This window comes from Saccopteryx leptura, chromosome 4, assembly GCF_036850995.1.
Source record: "Saccopteryx leptura isolate mSacLep1 chromosome 4, mSacLep1_pri_phased_curated, whole genome shotgun sequence".
NCBI lineage: Eukaryota > Metazoa > Chordata > Mammalia > Chiroptera > Emballonuridae > Saccopteryx > Saccopteryx leptura.
The window spans coordinates 53,405,903-53,421,520 of NC_089506.1; the positions used below are offsets into that span (position 1 = coordinate 53,405,903).

The following is a 15,618-nucleotide window of genomic DNA, read 5'->3' on the forward strand; positions in this document are numbered from 1 at the left end:
GTCACTGAGGGTAATGGGATTGGATGTTTTTAGTTGTACTCCTTTGGGTCGAATTGAATAAGCTGTAAGGATGTATCCTAGATATTGCCAGGGTTTTCTTCTTTTTTCTTTTTGTATTTTTCTGAAATGAGAAGTAGGGAGGCAAAGAGACTCCCGCATGCACCCGACTGGGATCCACCAGGAATGCCCACTAGGGGGCGATGCTTTGCCCATCTGGGACCCTTGCTTTGTTGCAACCAGAACCATTTTAGTGCCTGAGGTGGAGGCTATGGAGCCATCCTCAGCGCCCGGGCCAACTTTGCTCCAATGAAGCCTTGGTTGCGGGAGGGGACGAGAGAGATAGAAAGAAGAGAAAGGGTAGAGAAGCAGATGGGCGCTTCTCCTGTTTGCCCTGGCCAGGAATCGAACCTGGGACTTCCACATGCCAGGCTAATGCTCTACCACTGAGCCAACCGGCCAGGGCCTTACCAGAGTTCTTGAGTTTGAATTTTTTCTGGGGCAAATTGTAGCCCATGTTGGTTAATTTGAATTGTTAAATTGAAAAGAATGGTGTTAAGTATTTGTTGGCTTGAATGGGTTAGCAAAATATCATCCATGTAATGGTAAATGAGTGCAGTGGGGTGGATTTGCTGCATGGGCTGTAGGACTTGATCTACGAAGGTCTGATAAATAGTGGAGCTATTAATCATACCTTGTGGAAGGACCTTCCATTGATAGCATTTCATGGGATCCTGAAAATTGATGCTAGGGAGAGAAAAGGCAAATTTCTCTCGGTCTGTAGGATGAAGGGGAATTGTAAAGAAACAGTCTTTCAAATCAATGACAATGAAATGCTATTCCTGAGGAGTCATGGCCGGATTGGGAATTCCTGATCCTCACATGGGGCACCGCTTGTTGCCGCATTTACAAAGAACCACTTGGAGACCAAATGAATGCTCTGAGGGGGTAAGGGGAGGCAGATCCCTGGACAGCAGATCCCCATCCCCGGCCTTACTCAGATATTTATTAGCAAGTACAAATAGCTCAAGGAAGCAGACAGCAGTTCTCAGGGGGTGAAGTCAAGGACAAGGAACATGACTCCTAATCTCTGTTCTGAGAACCTAAACATATTCCGTTCCTGAATCTTATCCTGCTGTTTTGCTGTTTCCAGCATGGGTCAGAGAGGCCCCTGGACTCGCATCTGCTCAGTGCTTTCGCCGTAGGGTGACTCTCTGTCTCTAATTGTTTACCCTAACTCTGCAAGTCTTCACAGCATATTCCTACACAGTTATGATTCAGAGGATCCAGAGACAGACTGAGTTCAACTCTCATCTCTGGCACTTTGTAGTTTTGTGAGTGTGTAGTTATTAGTAATAACTACATCTTATGCTTTTTAAGGGATTAACATTGGAGAACATGAATATTGCACTAATTAAACATTCATTAGTGTTAGCTATTGTTACTGATATCAAAATCAGTTGTTTTAAAGTTCTGTAGAGGCTTACTGCATTATTCTCAGTTGCAGTTGTTTTGGGTTAAAGGTTTGTTCTAAGCATAGTGAAGGCATTTACAACCTATTAAGTGTTGTAATGATAGCACCCATTTCTGTATCATTCAAGAGGTAGTCTAGATGGGATACTGGCGGCCAGAAGTACAGGGTCTCACAATAAAACGTAAAGCTTGCCTTCTTCCTGGTCTCCTTCCAAGTGACTCCAGTCTTGTTTCCTGCACGTTTTGGGTTTTTATGTAACTTGTCTGCTTGAGAGACACTAACTGGGGATTGGAAATGAGTGTATATGTTGGGTTTCCCATCTGTTTCAGGGGCCTCAGGAAATGCATTGACTGACACACTAATTTCCTTCTTGTTTTGAGAGAAAGGTTTGGGAAGGTTCATGGTTCTCTATACTTCTCTTTGAATAGTAAGAGTTCAGAGAGTGAGGAATACCTGTATAATTACTTAGATAACATATAACTATTTGACCAAAAAGGATTTTTAGGAAAATATATATATATATATATATATATATATATATATATATATATATATATATATATATATTTTTAGCAAGAGGTGGGGGAGGAAGAGAGGGACAGACAGACAGGAAGGGAGAGAGATGAGAAGCATCAACTCGTAGTTGTGGCATCTTTGTTGTCATTGATTTCTTTCTCATATGTACTTTGACCGGGGGGCTCCCTCAGAACGAGTGACCTCTTGCTCAATCCAGCAAACTTGGGTTTCAAGCCAGCGACCTTTGGGCTCGAGCCAGTGATCATGGGGTCATGTCTATGATCCCCGACTCAATCCAGCACCCCCAGCTCAAGCTGGTGAGCCCATGCTCAAGCCTGCGACCTCAGGGTTTCAAACCTGGGTCCTCAGCATCTCAGGCCAGTGCTCTATCCACTGAGCCACTACCTGGTCAGGCTATAATAATTTTTGTTAAACATCCTTACACTGTTGGGTGAGTTGCTCTATGGTGGTAAATTTTGTTTATTGTTTGTGTGGGGGAAGATTACAATAAGTGCTGGAAAATATAACCCATATCTTGTGATTTTTGTTGTTAATTGTTTGGTTGTTATTTCAGGGAATCCTTCAACCTGGCAAACTTTTGAACCTAAGTCCACTGCTCCAGCTGTATCTAGTAAGTTTCTATAATAAGCTCAGGAGTCTAGAAGTATTTTGTAAAGTGCTAAGCCAGTACATAACTTTTACTAATTTTAGAGACTTTTCTTTGAAAACCAATGTGTTTGCAGATTATGTGATGATCTATTTTGATTCTTGGCTTTCACGTAGTTCTGAAACCCGGTATTGTAAATATCCAGGTGTCTTTGTGGTGATTTCGATTAGCCATCCCTATTATTTGCACTTCACCTAATAAAGGGATGACTACAAATTCTTTGGCATCACTCCAGTTTTCACTTCGGGGTCTCCCAGGTACTGCAGGTGTGAAGGTGTGACTGTGGGTGGCCACCACATTTTGGCCTCTCCGAGACTCTCCATGCCGCAGGCTTTGAGCTGATGTTCTCTTGCTACTCACTCGAGTTCACCTCAGCACAGCTGTCTCCTGAAGCTATCAGAATTGGGCTATAGTCCAAAAAGACATAATCTGTCCAGTTTAGGATTGAACAGGTTGTTCGCTTAATAATAGTTTAAAATTTGAGATCCTTTTGTTTTCATTCAGGAAGGTGTAAGGGTGGAGGAAGTCAGGGAGAGGTGACCCTGGGCAAGAGGACGTGCCTGGGAACAGAGATTGAATGTGAATGGTGGGCCTGGCCTGAGGCTGGGCACCGAGGGACACCTTTTCTGTGGTCCCAGGACTGTGTAGTGAATAAAAAACAGTAATGAATGTGACTGGGAATTTGGTATCATTGACTGGAAATGCTAATGGTTTTAACCTCATTTGTCTGAGATGCTTCTTGAGTACCCTCAGTGTTGCTTTGGGATCTGAAGAGGTTGAGAGGTCCTAAAGAGGAGATGGTAATTTAAATGGAAGAGTAGGGCTGAGGGGAGAGTAGAAGCTGGACTTACATCTTATGAAATAAAGAAAACAATATATTTCAGAGAAGGATGAAAAGTTAAAAGGCACTCAGTTATTACTGTTCATATGTTCATTATACTTGGCATAATATTGGAACAATAGTGTGCTCCAATAAAACTTTTGAGGTTGTTGTTGTATTTTTCCGAAGTTAGAAGTAGGGAGGCAGTCAGATTCCTGCATGTGCCTGACCGGGATCCACTTGGCATGCCCACCAGGGGGCGATGCTCTGCCCATCTGGGGCATTGCTCTGTTGTGGCTGGAGCCATTATAGCACCTGAGCAGAGGCCATGGAGCCGTCCTTAGCACCCAGGCCAACTTTGCTCCAATGGAGCCTTAGCTGTGGGAGGGGAAGAGAGAGACAGAGAGGAAGGAGAGGGGGAAGGGTGGAGAAGCAGATGGGCGCTTCTCCTGTGTGCCCTGGCCAGGAATCGAACCCGGGACTTTTACACACCAGGCTGATGCTCTACCACTGAGCCAACTGGCCAAGACCCCAATAAAACTTTATAAAAATAGGTGATGGGATGCAGTGTCCCACAAACTTTAGTTTTCCAAACCCCGTAACTTGTACTGGTTAAAATTAACCATCCTAAAATAACCAATATCCCAAAGATGCATATTTTGAGGTGGCAAAATCTGCTCCCCCTCACACAACTGTGAATATACTAAATCCCATTGAATTGTATATTCTAAAAGGGTAAATTATATTTCAGTAATGCTATTATTAAAAAATTTGGTTTAGATTAATTTGAAACATTTGTCCCTTGTGGCCTGTATATATCTTGACTAACTTGAGTAGTACTTGGTTATCATGTTCAGAGGCTTACACTTTAATTATAGAGACTGTTTCTATGCTGTTGCAGTGACCGCCTCAGGCCCACAGACTTTGGATGCTAAGTCAAGTCTAACAATGGCACATGGTAAGTTTCAGCCAAGTCTCAGCGTTTTATGTACAGTTTCCACCCTGAGTTAGATAACTTATTAACTGAAAGTGCTTTACTGTGGGAGTAATTATGCAAAATAAGAAACATTTTAGTGAATGCAAAACAGTTAATAAAACTTCCTGTTTAATGTCATAAGCTGAATTTACCCACCAATGCCATTAAGTATAAAATACACATGTTGCTGGACTCACCAATAGACATTTTAACTTTGAATAGTACTTTCATTATTTATGATTTTTAGTGGAAAGTAGTAGGCATTGGGTGAGAGGGTGACTTTCTAGACCAGCCAACCAGCACATGCCGCAGGGCATATGTGACTGTTTTTATAACTTTCAGTGTGGCAGAAAGTCAGCTTTTTAAAACAAACAGTTTCAGCATTTGGTTGGGAAAAATTTAAAACAGACATGTGATGGAAACCAAAGAAAAAAGTAGGAACCCCTGATGAAATTGCTGCCAGGATTCAGTTGTTGGACTGGCCACTGTAGTGATAATTGTTTTTAACATCCTCCAATAGAGGGGGGGGGGGGGAATATTTGTAGCTATATTTTACAATTAGGTACTTATAATTTTTGTAGTATGTTTTTATATATATTGTTTTCCTATGGTCTGCTGTATATTTCTAATGAATTAAGATGGGGTGGGGTGGGGTGGACCATCTTTTTCCTGTTTTACCTAATGATTACTTCATTTGACATTTGTTTCAGCCTTTTAATTAGACTTAGTCAAATCCCTAATCAGTCAAATCAGATTGTCTTCGTAAATATTTTGGTCATGGCCTTTGTCATTATTCTTTTTACTCACTGACTGACTCATGAAGTAATTATTGCCCCTTACTTCTTTTCTAAAACATTTCAGGTGGATCAGTTTTCTTGACCATGTGTTCATAATATGTAATGCAAATTCTCCACACATTAAATGTTACTATTTATAAGTATTTAGGACATGCAGGGCTTTTTTCCCCCTTTGGGCCAGTAACAGATAAAATGTATATTGGATTTTTATAAATTTACTTTAATGTTGAAATACAAGACAGTTTTCTCTGGCATTATTCTCTATTCATATTATTTTATATCAGGTCTAAAATTTCTCTGTTGCTTTTCTCTCTGGTTGCTTTTTATAAAGCAGTTGCTTCTCTTTTGTACTTCAACAGTGTTTGCCATCTTTTTCTCTTTCTTTACTTTGTTATAATTAGCTTTTGTATAGCATTTATATAAGGTCCACATTTTCTTTGTTTTATATTTTTAAGTGCCTGCTAAAGCAGTGGTCCCAACCTTTTGTGGGCCACGGACCGGTTTAATGTCAGAAAATATTTTCATGACTGGCCTTTAGGGTGGGACGGATAAATGTATCACGTGATCGAGACAAGCGTCAAGAGTGAGTCTTAGACGGATGTAACAGAGGGAATATGGTCATTTTTTAAAAATAAAACATCGTTCAGACCTAAATATAATTAAAACAAGAATAATGTAAGTTATTTATTCTTTCTCTGCAGACCGGTACCAAATGGCCCACGGACTGGTACCAGTCCGTGGCCCCGGGGGTTGGGGACCACTGTGCTAGAGGACACATATAGTCTGTATGTTAAGCTATCTGGGGTTAGTTGAGGCTGCTGACAATTCTGTTGGTTCTAATGTAATGTATCCCATCTGGGACCACACTGATAGGGCTGGGGCCCCATGAATCAACCATGCCCTCTTGCTGGCATCTGCTGGGATTGGAGTGCTAGTTTTAAATGCCAGCCAGACTTGGCATGGGGCCTGCAAACCTTAGATTGGGATCAAAGCTGATTTGTGAGCATCTTGATGGGCAGGAGGGAGGAGGAGGCTTGGCTGGGGCTCACTGATCTACTCCCACCCCCACCTGTGTTAGGGGTGCAGGAAGGGTTAGTCATATATTACAGGACATTAATTAGCCTGATTACCTCTGTCTTTCCTTTTGTTCTATCTCAAAGCTTGACGAGGTTCTTTACCGTAAATAATGTCATGATTACTCATCATCTTGGGTTGGGTTCCCTGAGAAACAGACTCGGAGGTGGAGATGTGCAGGTGGGAGGTTTAGTAGGCAGTGCTCTCAGGCAACACCTGTAAGAGAAGCAGGAACAAGAGATACAGCTGCAGTGGAGCCCCCAGCAGACCTGTCTAGGAGCTTAGAGCTGGGATGTGCACTTCCAGATTTTCCTGGATTGAGGTGATCAGTTATCAGATGTGGGTTGCCGCAGGAAGGATGTGTGTGTGGTGGGGACTGCTTCCTTCAGCTGAGATAAAGCAAAAATAGAAGCACAAGGTAGCAGGAAAGCACTAGATGTGAACTAATGGTGCATATGAATTATCTGGCTGAGCACAGAGTATGCAGAAGAGATTTGAAGGAAATAAGGTTGGTTGAGATTGTTCATGGCAACTACTGAGTTGACTGTATCTGTTCAGGGCTGTGCCTGTGGTACTGTGTAGCCGCTAACTGTTCTGAGGCTGGACAAGGCTGGAATGGAGAGCGGGCTCTGGGAATCTTAGGCTGACCAGAGTGTGTTCAAAGGATCAGAACTGGGGAGACCAGCTGGGGATGTTAGTAGTTGTCTGTGTGAGATTCCTCACCTAGGAGTCAGGGTGTGGTGATGAAACAAGAGGGAGTGGACATAACAGTTGTTCAGTGGAATTGGTGGAAAGACTGGACAAGTGACTGGGGGCAAGGGTGAGGGCAGGAGCAGAACATGATGAGCTCAGATATGGGGTGGATGGCAGTGCCGTTTAGAGAATCTGGAAGACAAACTCAGTGAGCACCAGTAGGAAGGCATCGTGGCTTCGTAGCTTGGACTTTGCAATCAGGCAGTCTGAATTCACAGTTGACTCATGAAACAATAAGTTTAGTTTCCTTGCCTGCCAAATGGGGAGAATAGTAATGGCTATTAGGTGGGCTGTGGAACAAATGATGAAGGACCTTTGGATCAGGATCCACGGAACAGGGCATGGCTCAATGTTAGCTTGAAGGGTAGGGGTGATGAAGCCCAACAAAGTCAGCCAGTGGGAGAAAGGACTGAGTACAGATCTGAGATTTCCTCTGGGTAACGGTAGGAAACTGGAAGTGTCCAGTAAGTTCAGAGGGGAGACTCAAGCCTCGGGTGTTTCAGCTCTCATCCTGGAGATCTCATCTCAGGACAGAAACTGGGACTTCAGAGGCTGGACCTGTGGCTTACACAATATGAGAATGGCAGGCCCCTCCCTCCCCTTTTGGGACATCAGCCTGCTTGTTTTGGAGGCTGGGGTCTGGTTGACCTCACTTCCTCAGCTCTGTAGGAGGAGACCGGGTTCAGGGAGCTAGCCTCTCGCAGGGCCTTGCCCTACATACCCAGCAGGAAAAGTCTGAATTTTGACAGTGTATCCTGACTTGAGAAATAAGCCACAGAATTTTCCCTGTCATCTAATGATAATAAATATGCATATTATGATTTTCTGAGATTTTATAGAACTTTCCTCATTTTTATTATTTTCATGAAGTACAATAAAATAAACACCACGTGACATAAAAAACCTGAAATTGAATATCCGCCTAAAATTTATACTTTCGGCAGTCCAGACTAGTAAATAGTCTGTTTGTATATTTTTAAACCTCTATGCTGAATAACACATTTGAAAGCACGTTTGCTGTTCAGCAGCTGTGCTACGTGGATGGACTTAAATGCTCCTTAGCAGGGCTGTGCTCCTACTGAAAATTAAAGTGGACTCCTACTCACTAATAGTCTGTGTTCCAAAAGTTTTTTTGAAAGTAATTTAAAGTGCATTTCTTGCATATAGCCAATGTTGAATATGCTGAAAGGGTTGCTGGCGAAGCTATAAAAGCCTGTTTATATACTATGCCTAAATACTATATGTACATTTAATTGTATATACCTATATATGTGTGTGTTCACGTGTGTGTATTTGTATGTGCCTAAACTAGAGTACTAGAAGTACCCTTTAATAAATTAAAAGCCAGATCTTTATTGTAGGAGGTATTAAATTTGAGCTAATACGTGCAAAACACTTAGATCTGTGCTTGACAACCTAGTGAGCACTGAGTAATAATTTGTCATTATTACTTTTATTATTATTTTTGTATTTTTCTGAAGTGGGAAGCGGGGGAGGCAGAAAGACAGACTCCTGCATGCGCCCGGCCAGGATCCACCTGTCATGCCCACCAGGGGCGATGCTCGACCCATCTGGGGCCTTGCTCTGCTGCAACCAGAACCATTCTAGCGCCTGAGGCAGAGGCCTTGGAGCCATTCTCAGCACCCGGGCCAACTTTGCTCCAGTGGAGCATTGGCTGCAGGAGGAGAAGAAAGAGACAGAAAGAAAGGAGAGGGGGAAGGGTAAAGAAGCAGATGGGCACTTCTCCTGTGTGCCCTGGGCGGGAATCGAACTCAGGACTTGGCTATTATTATTCTCCTGTGCTCTGGGGTCTGTTGGTAGAATAAAATGACCTCCGTCCAATGGGTGCAGGTGGAAAGCTCCCTGGGGATGTTCCCTGTTTTAGTCCCCAAGGTGAAGAAGAGTGAACCATGCACCCCACTAAACAAGACTCCCTGGTTACATTTCATTTCAGGTCTAATGCTTGACTGCCATGGTTAGACCTTTCTAGCCAAAACCTGACCTTCCCCATGAAGGGAGTTACCCTTTGTTGATAGAATAGGGTTTGGCTTTATTCATGCTGCCTGTGTGTTTTCTGTGTCTGCGCAGAAACCTGATCCTGAAACGTCCCCCAGAGGCCTCACCTTACCCACCGCTGTCGGGGGTAGGATGGGGAATCCTCGCTCGACTGCAGCCTTGCCCTGGTGCCTCTCATAGCACAACGAGGTCTTGAAAAGTAGTTTGGGGTCATGGAGGTATTTGAGAATGGCTCTTAGTCCTGCTGCTGACCCTAGGGCCACCTGTCCTTGCCCTTGACCATCCTGGTCTTCTGAGGCTTGTGAGAAGTGGGAATCCCTAGACTCTAGAAATTCTTTATGTTTTTATCTTTGGGAATGGAAATATTTTCAATAATTTTCTATTTAGCTACTCAGTCCAGTAGTGTCCTTGTGCATTAAAAGAATCATATCAGGCACGAGGTTGATGAATGAGAAACTTTAGCTTGTAATTACATTTTAAAATGTAATATCCTGAGATGGAGTTAGTGGAAAATACATGAAAAAGTGAGCAGCTTTATTTTAACTCACTGCCTCAATGTTTTTTTCCCAGTAAACTCTTGTTATTTTAGACATGATTAAAATACTGTGGAACTATGGCTTTCAAAATTGTTTGAAAGTGAACTAATTTTACTTTGCTATTGTCCTGTTTGTACTATTTTTATTTTTCCTCATTAATAGAACAGGCATTCTCATCGCACATACTGGAACCAATAGAAGAACTTTCAGAGGAAGAAAAAGGTAACGAAAGGCTTGATCAGGGTTTACACCTGCAGAGATGATATTTAGATGCTAAAACCCCAGCCTTGAAAATACGATCCAGTGGTTTTTATCACACTGGGTCAAAATTAAGGAAGATGTTTTAGGTTTGGATGATATTTTCAGTCCTTATGCAGTATTTTGTCATCTTACTCCCCTAATATGCTGTTATATTTTCCTCCTGCTTTATTGTATTCTTAGTATATAAATAAGTTCCCTGTCTCAGGGAACTTGAAAAAAAAATTAAGCCTTTGTGTCAATGCAGATATTTTCTGGTCTGATGACAGGTCAACACTTGTTGTGTATCAAATGATACAAAAATATTTGTATCACAGTGGTTATTTCTCATACCCTGAACCTGTGAAATGAATGGGTGAAGTGCCTACTTCAAAAATTACTGTTAATAGAAAGGATAGCATAATGTTTAAGCTCTGAATGTGGAATACTTATGTGCAAAATAATGTTTTTGGTGGAATTTGGGAGCTGTTACACGTTTGGGGAGATAATTATAATACTACTGCTTACCCATTTTATTTGGCAGTTCTAAAAATTATTTCCTGGAAATTAATATTTGAAGCTTATGAAAGTTACTTTACAATATTTTCTAATGCTAGACTTGTAATTTCTAAAAAAAAAAAATTCTATTTGAATCAGTTTATCATAATTTTCTCCTTAGTAATGATAATGCTTTATCCTATACCACTTATTTAGGAGAAAGCAAATTGTTAATATTTATATGGGCTCTGGTTTTATCATTTTTGTTAGGAAGAAAAGTAAAATGATATATTCTAATATGTAAAGTCTTAATATGTATTTGTTATAACTTCTGTGTCTCTAGACTTTTTCCAGAATTTTTTAACAAGGCTACAAATTTAGAAGTAATTAAATCAGGCATATCCATAAGATCTATATGATGTCTGTATTGTCATTTTACTTTAAAGTAACATGCTTTTTCTTTTTTACATATCATTTATTGATGTCTTATTCCCTGAAGAATTCATGAAATGTATCAGGAGGTTCATTAAAAACATCCAAAATTTTGAAACTGGAGTCTCAGGTCATCTAGTTCACACTCACTTAAAAAATGAGTCAGCTAGGTTTCAAGCAGACTCCTGATTTGTTCACCATCACCACTTCAGTTCTAGGTTCCACCCACTGCATCTTTCTGCTGTTTCTTTTCTTTTATTGAGAGAGAGAGAGAGAGAGAGCCAGGCAGGGAGAGGGAGGAGGGAGAGACAGAGAAGCACCAACTCATTGCTCCATTTAGTTGTGCATTGATTGCTTCTCGTATGTGCTTTGGCTGGGGATCAAACTGGCAACCCCATGCTCAAGCCAGCGACCCCGGATTTTGAACCGACGACCTTGGGTTTTGAACCAGCAACCTTGGCGTTTGGGGTCAACACTCTATCCACCACGCCACCACTGGTCAGGCCCTATGTTTCTTTTAGATTCTTCTACCCAGAAAACATGAGCCATGAATTTGGGGTCATTGACAGCAAACGTTATCATTGATTGCCACCACAGTTGGAGAATCAGAATGGGCAAAAAAATCTTTACCACCGTTCTTGGGTTCATGCACAGCTATTGTGAGAGATAGTACTGAGGACTGTCAGAACACCCCAGATTCCAAATGCACAGTGACCACATCCTTCCAGTGCCTCTGCAGAGCCAAGGCGCTGGCAGCAAGTTAATTGCCATCAATAAATTCCTCAGCTTGTGCTAACATTTTGCACATAATACCTGTGTGGCTAATGCCCTAGGCAGTGGTTTGCTATTATCAAGAGTAACTCACTGAGAAGACTCTCTCTGCACCCTTACTATTGACAGTTGTGTAGGGGTGTACTTGATCTTGCTGTTTATAGGGTGTTAGTATGTGAGCCAGGAAGGGCTAGTAGAAGCCATTTATTATTCAGAAACTTGAAACAGGAATTAGGAGCTTGCTTTAAGTCATTGATTTAATTGATGTCAGGGCTGGAATTAAATCCAGGTTTTCTGCTTTTCATACCTTAATGCAAAGAACAAAGGGAAGGAGGCAAGCTGGTCCCGGCACTGCAGGACCAGCTGGGCAGCCTGGGGGTGTCTCCCCACCTCTCTGGTGTTGGTGTCCTCATGTGAAAATGAAGAGGTTCATTACTAGATGAAAAAGTCCCTTCCAGCTCCAATTCTGCATTTGTTTTTCACCGTTTGCTTTGTGCTATAATTATCTGCTTACCGTAAATGCCTTGTTGCACATGTGTTAGAACTGATCACATGTGTGGGCTATTGTGCACTGGCCATCTGTTTTCATAAGCTTTCACATTTGTAATTAGAGGAAGTGCTGATATCTAGAAAGTTTTGTTTTGATCTTGGTGAGCAATACATGCTTTAATTAGAATCTTCAGCTCTGTTGGTTTTCAAGTGATTAATTCCATCTTTACATTAAAACTTGATTATTATTCTTTTTCCTGTCCACTCTTCGTTCTTTTTCTTGCTTCCATCAGCCAGCTCCACCCTTGTGAGTCTTTCCAACCAAGATTTTCTAATTATTCATCAATGGCTTTCCAAAGCAAGTGCCAACATATTAATTGATTTTGAGGACAGAAGAAAATGTTTAATCTGTGGTCACTGGGGAAGTTAGGTCACCGAAAGGAACTTGTCATCATGGTTGAGGGTGAACCTGGATCAATCAACAAGTGAATAAGCAACTGCTGTTAAAGACCTTATAACTCTCCTAAACTGTGACCAAGTCACTCTTGCATCCCTCGACCCTGGGTTCCTTATGGCTCAGGAAAGACAGGGCCTAGAGCTTTTCTTCACACTATGCTTCTGTGAGTTCCTTTAATATCCCAGATTCTGGCCCCCCAAATTATCTCTGCATAATCCGACAGGAGGTGTTTGAATTCCAATGTTAGCGCCATGACTCGGGACTGTCTCTGGGTTCCTCTTCTTATTTTTAGCTCTCGATAATTGTAGACTCGGTAGCCAACTAGCAACCAAAGTCAATGACACAGCCATAGTTCTAGCTAAGCCCTCTAGATTATTATGTATTGTCAGTTTCTAGTACAGAAGTACTTTTTTTGTTTTCAGAATCCTGGAAAATATTGTTTGTGAAACAGCAGCGTAAGTATTGAGGATATACAGTTTTAAGATTACTTCCAACTTTTAATCATATATAATCATATACAATTTCATCATTTTGATTTAGCAAGCTGCAGTAGCAAAGTATAGAAAAACATCATCATATAGGATTTTTTCTTCTACTTAATATACAAATAACAATTTGACTAATTTTGCTGTCAGCAAAATCATTTATTAGTGAACAAACATATTCTTTACTACTGGAATTGATCTAATGTTTAGAAAACATCTTAACCAAAGGCATTTTGTTAAGATGTACAAATCCAAATGCCATGGGTACCTAAAAACCCCGTCTACCGAGGTGGATCACGTGGGGGGAAAGTGGAGAGTCTGGGGGCCTGCCTGTAGCCCCAGACCCAGGTGATAGCGTTTGGAGCCCCCTTATTAGGCGAAATGCCCCTGTTCAGAGTATAGAAGATCAGACTCCAAAATGGTAGTAGTGTTGTTGTATTCTCCCAGGTCTGCCTTTGGACTTCTACTAAGGGTCAGAACTGCCCAGAATTGGGTCTCTATCATCAAGGTTTTAGTTTCCTATTATATAAGGACTCAGTTCTTCAAGGTCATGTGATTAAACCCCTTCTTCAAACTTTTTTGAATTAGACATTTTTTTAGTGGGCTATTGAAGGAGAAATAGAGAAGGAAAAGTTAAAAGAACCTGGTCTGTTATTTTTTCTTTGTTTTTAATTATTTAATAATTTATTTTTAATTTAATTAAAATGATTATTTTTCATTTAATTTCTTTGTATGAATTATTTCTTTGTTTTAAACAAAATATGCTCTTTCTATGACTTCTCTTAACCTCTTTTTCATTTTAATGAAATATTTTTAGAAGGATAATTTCACAGTTTGAAAGTATATATGAACTACTAAATTTACTATATAAAAACTTATTTAAAATAAATTGAGCTTTGTCTTCACAAAATGATACATCAATTCTTACTGAATTTAGGAGAAATAAATTTTTCAGGAAGTAGTAAAATAATTTTAGTATAAAACTTAAACTTCTAAATAATTTTTTATTATACTTCTTTAGAGACATTTCTTATATTATTTAGCTATAATTTGGTTAAGTGATCAAGAAAGAATCTTTAAAGACATTTGCAGTTCTAAAACCAACTTAAAGTTTTAAAAGCTGCAGTACTTAATTAAGCATTATATATTGTGCTGAATAACTAAAATTTCCCAAAACTTTAAAAGATTACAAATGATGACTCACTGTTTAAAAGTTGTGTTTTTTATCATTTTCTACTTCGAGATTTATTATATTTAGTTGTTTTTTTAACACATTTTTTGAAAACTTATTTCAGGAAGGGAAAATGAACAGAAATTAAATAACAAGAGCCATTACAGGAAAGCGTTGAAGAATAACCCCTCTCTGACGAAGAAAATCAGAACAATCTTGGAGGAGAATTTGGTGCGGAAATTGGAAACCCTGGGGATCAGTGCAGTAAGTTCATTCGTTTTTGGAATATTTGCTGGGTTTGTTTTGTTTTGTTTTCTAAATAAGAAAGAATCAGAGAAGAGAAGAAGACATGTCAGCTCTGTTCACATTAGGAGACTGGAGTTAATACACCTTTGTAAGAGCTTCGTGAATAGTAAATCTCTTAAACATAGAAACAAACCTATGAGGTAAGTGGCGATGTTCTCTCCACTTGACAGAGGAGTTAAGTAACTTGCTTCGGGTCACACAGCTAGTACGAAGGAGCCAGCGTTTGTATCTAAGCAGCTGCTGTGCTGTTTACATTCTACTATTAACTCCAAATTGTTGCCTGCTACAAAATTAGCACTTAAGCTATAGTTGTTAAATGAATGGATGATGAGTTATAGTTTATGTTTTTGCCAGATTGAATTATTTTGGTAAAACATGTTTAGAATTCATATGGAAAATAATACAATAGTTAACAGTAGTACAAGAATAAACTGTTTCACATACTCACAAGATGTAATGGCTATTCTAACTCAATTTTGCTTGTTCTTGAACCTTATGTGAATGCAATCATATGTATATCATGTAGCATTCTGGGTATATATGACCTCTTTTGCTTATGATTTTTGTCTGTAAGGTTCATATCTGTAGTTTTATTTAGCAGTGGTTTGTAGTGTAGTATTTTATTGTCTGAATATGCTATATTTTATATACTCTCCTGTTAAAGACAGTTGAATTTATAGTTTGGGGCTCTTTTTGACCATTACTTTTTTTTTTTAAGTGTGAGAGACATACAGGGACAAACAGACAGGAAGGGAGAGAGATGAGAAGCATCAACTCATAGTTGTAACAGCTTAGTTGTTCGTTGACTGCTTTCTCATATTTGCATTGACCAGGGGGCTCCAGCTGAGCCAGTGACCCCTTGCTCAAGCCAGTGACCTTGGGCTTCAACCAGCAACCTTTGGGCTCCAGCCAATGACCCTGCACTCGAGGTGGTGAGCCTATACTCAAGTTGGGTGAGCCTATAATCAAGCCAGCAACCTCAAGGTTTTGAACCTGAGTCCTCAGCATCCCAGGCTGATGCTTTATCCACTGTGCCACCACTGGTCAGGCTTGACCATTACATTCTTATGCATGTGTTTTGGTGGATATAGGCATTCTTTTCTCTTGAATATCTTTCCGGGAATGAAATTGCTGAGTCTAGGCCCT

General features: G+C 40.4%; 1 protein-coding gene across 5 annotated transcripts in view; it reads left to right on the forward strand.

Moving 5' to 3' along the window:
* DZIP1 (DAZ interacting zinc finger protein 1) overlaps positions 1-15,618 on the forward strand; it is a 79,132-nt gene that overhangs the window by 50,012 nt on the left and 13,502 nt on the right. For 4 of the 5 annotated variants that reach the window (XM_066380678.1, XM_066380680.1, XM_066380683.1 and 1 more), the window contains 4 exons: positions 2,562-2,618; positions 4,376-4,432; positions 9,789-9,848; positions 14,291-14,430. In XM_066380678.1, the coding sequence (XP_066236775.1) occupies positions 2,562-2,618; positions 4,376-4,432; positions 9,789-9,848; positions 14,291-14,430 (314 nt within the window). The remainder of the gene's footprint in view (positions 1-2,561; positions 2,619-4,375; positions 4,433-9,788; positions 9,849-14,290; positions 14,431-15,618) is intronic. The other variant, XM_066380682.1, reaches the window with a different exon arrangement.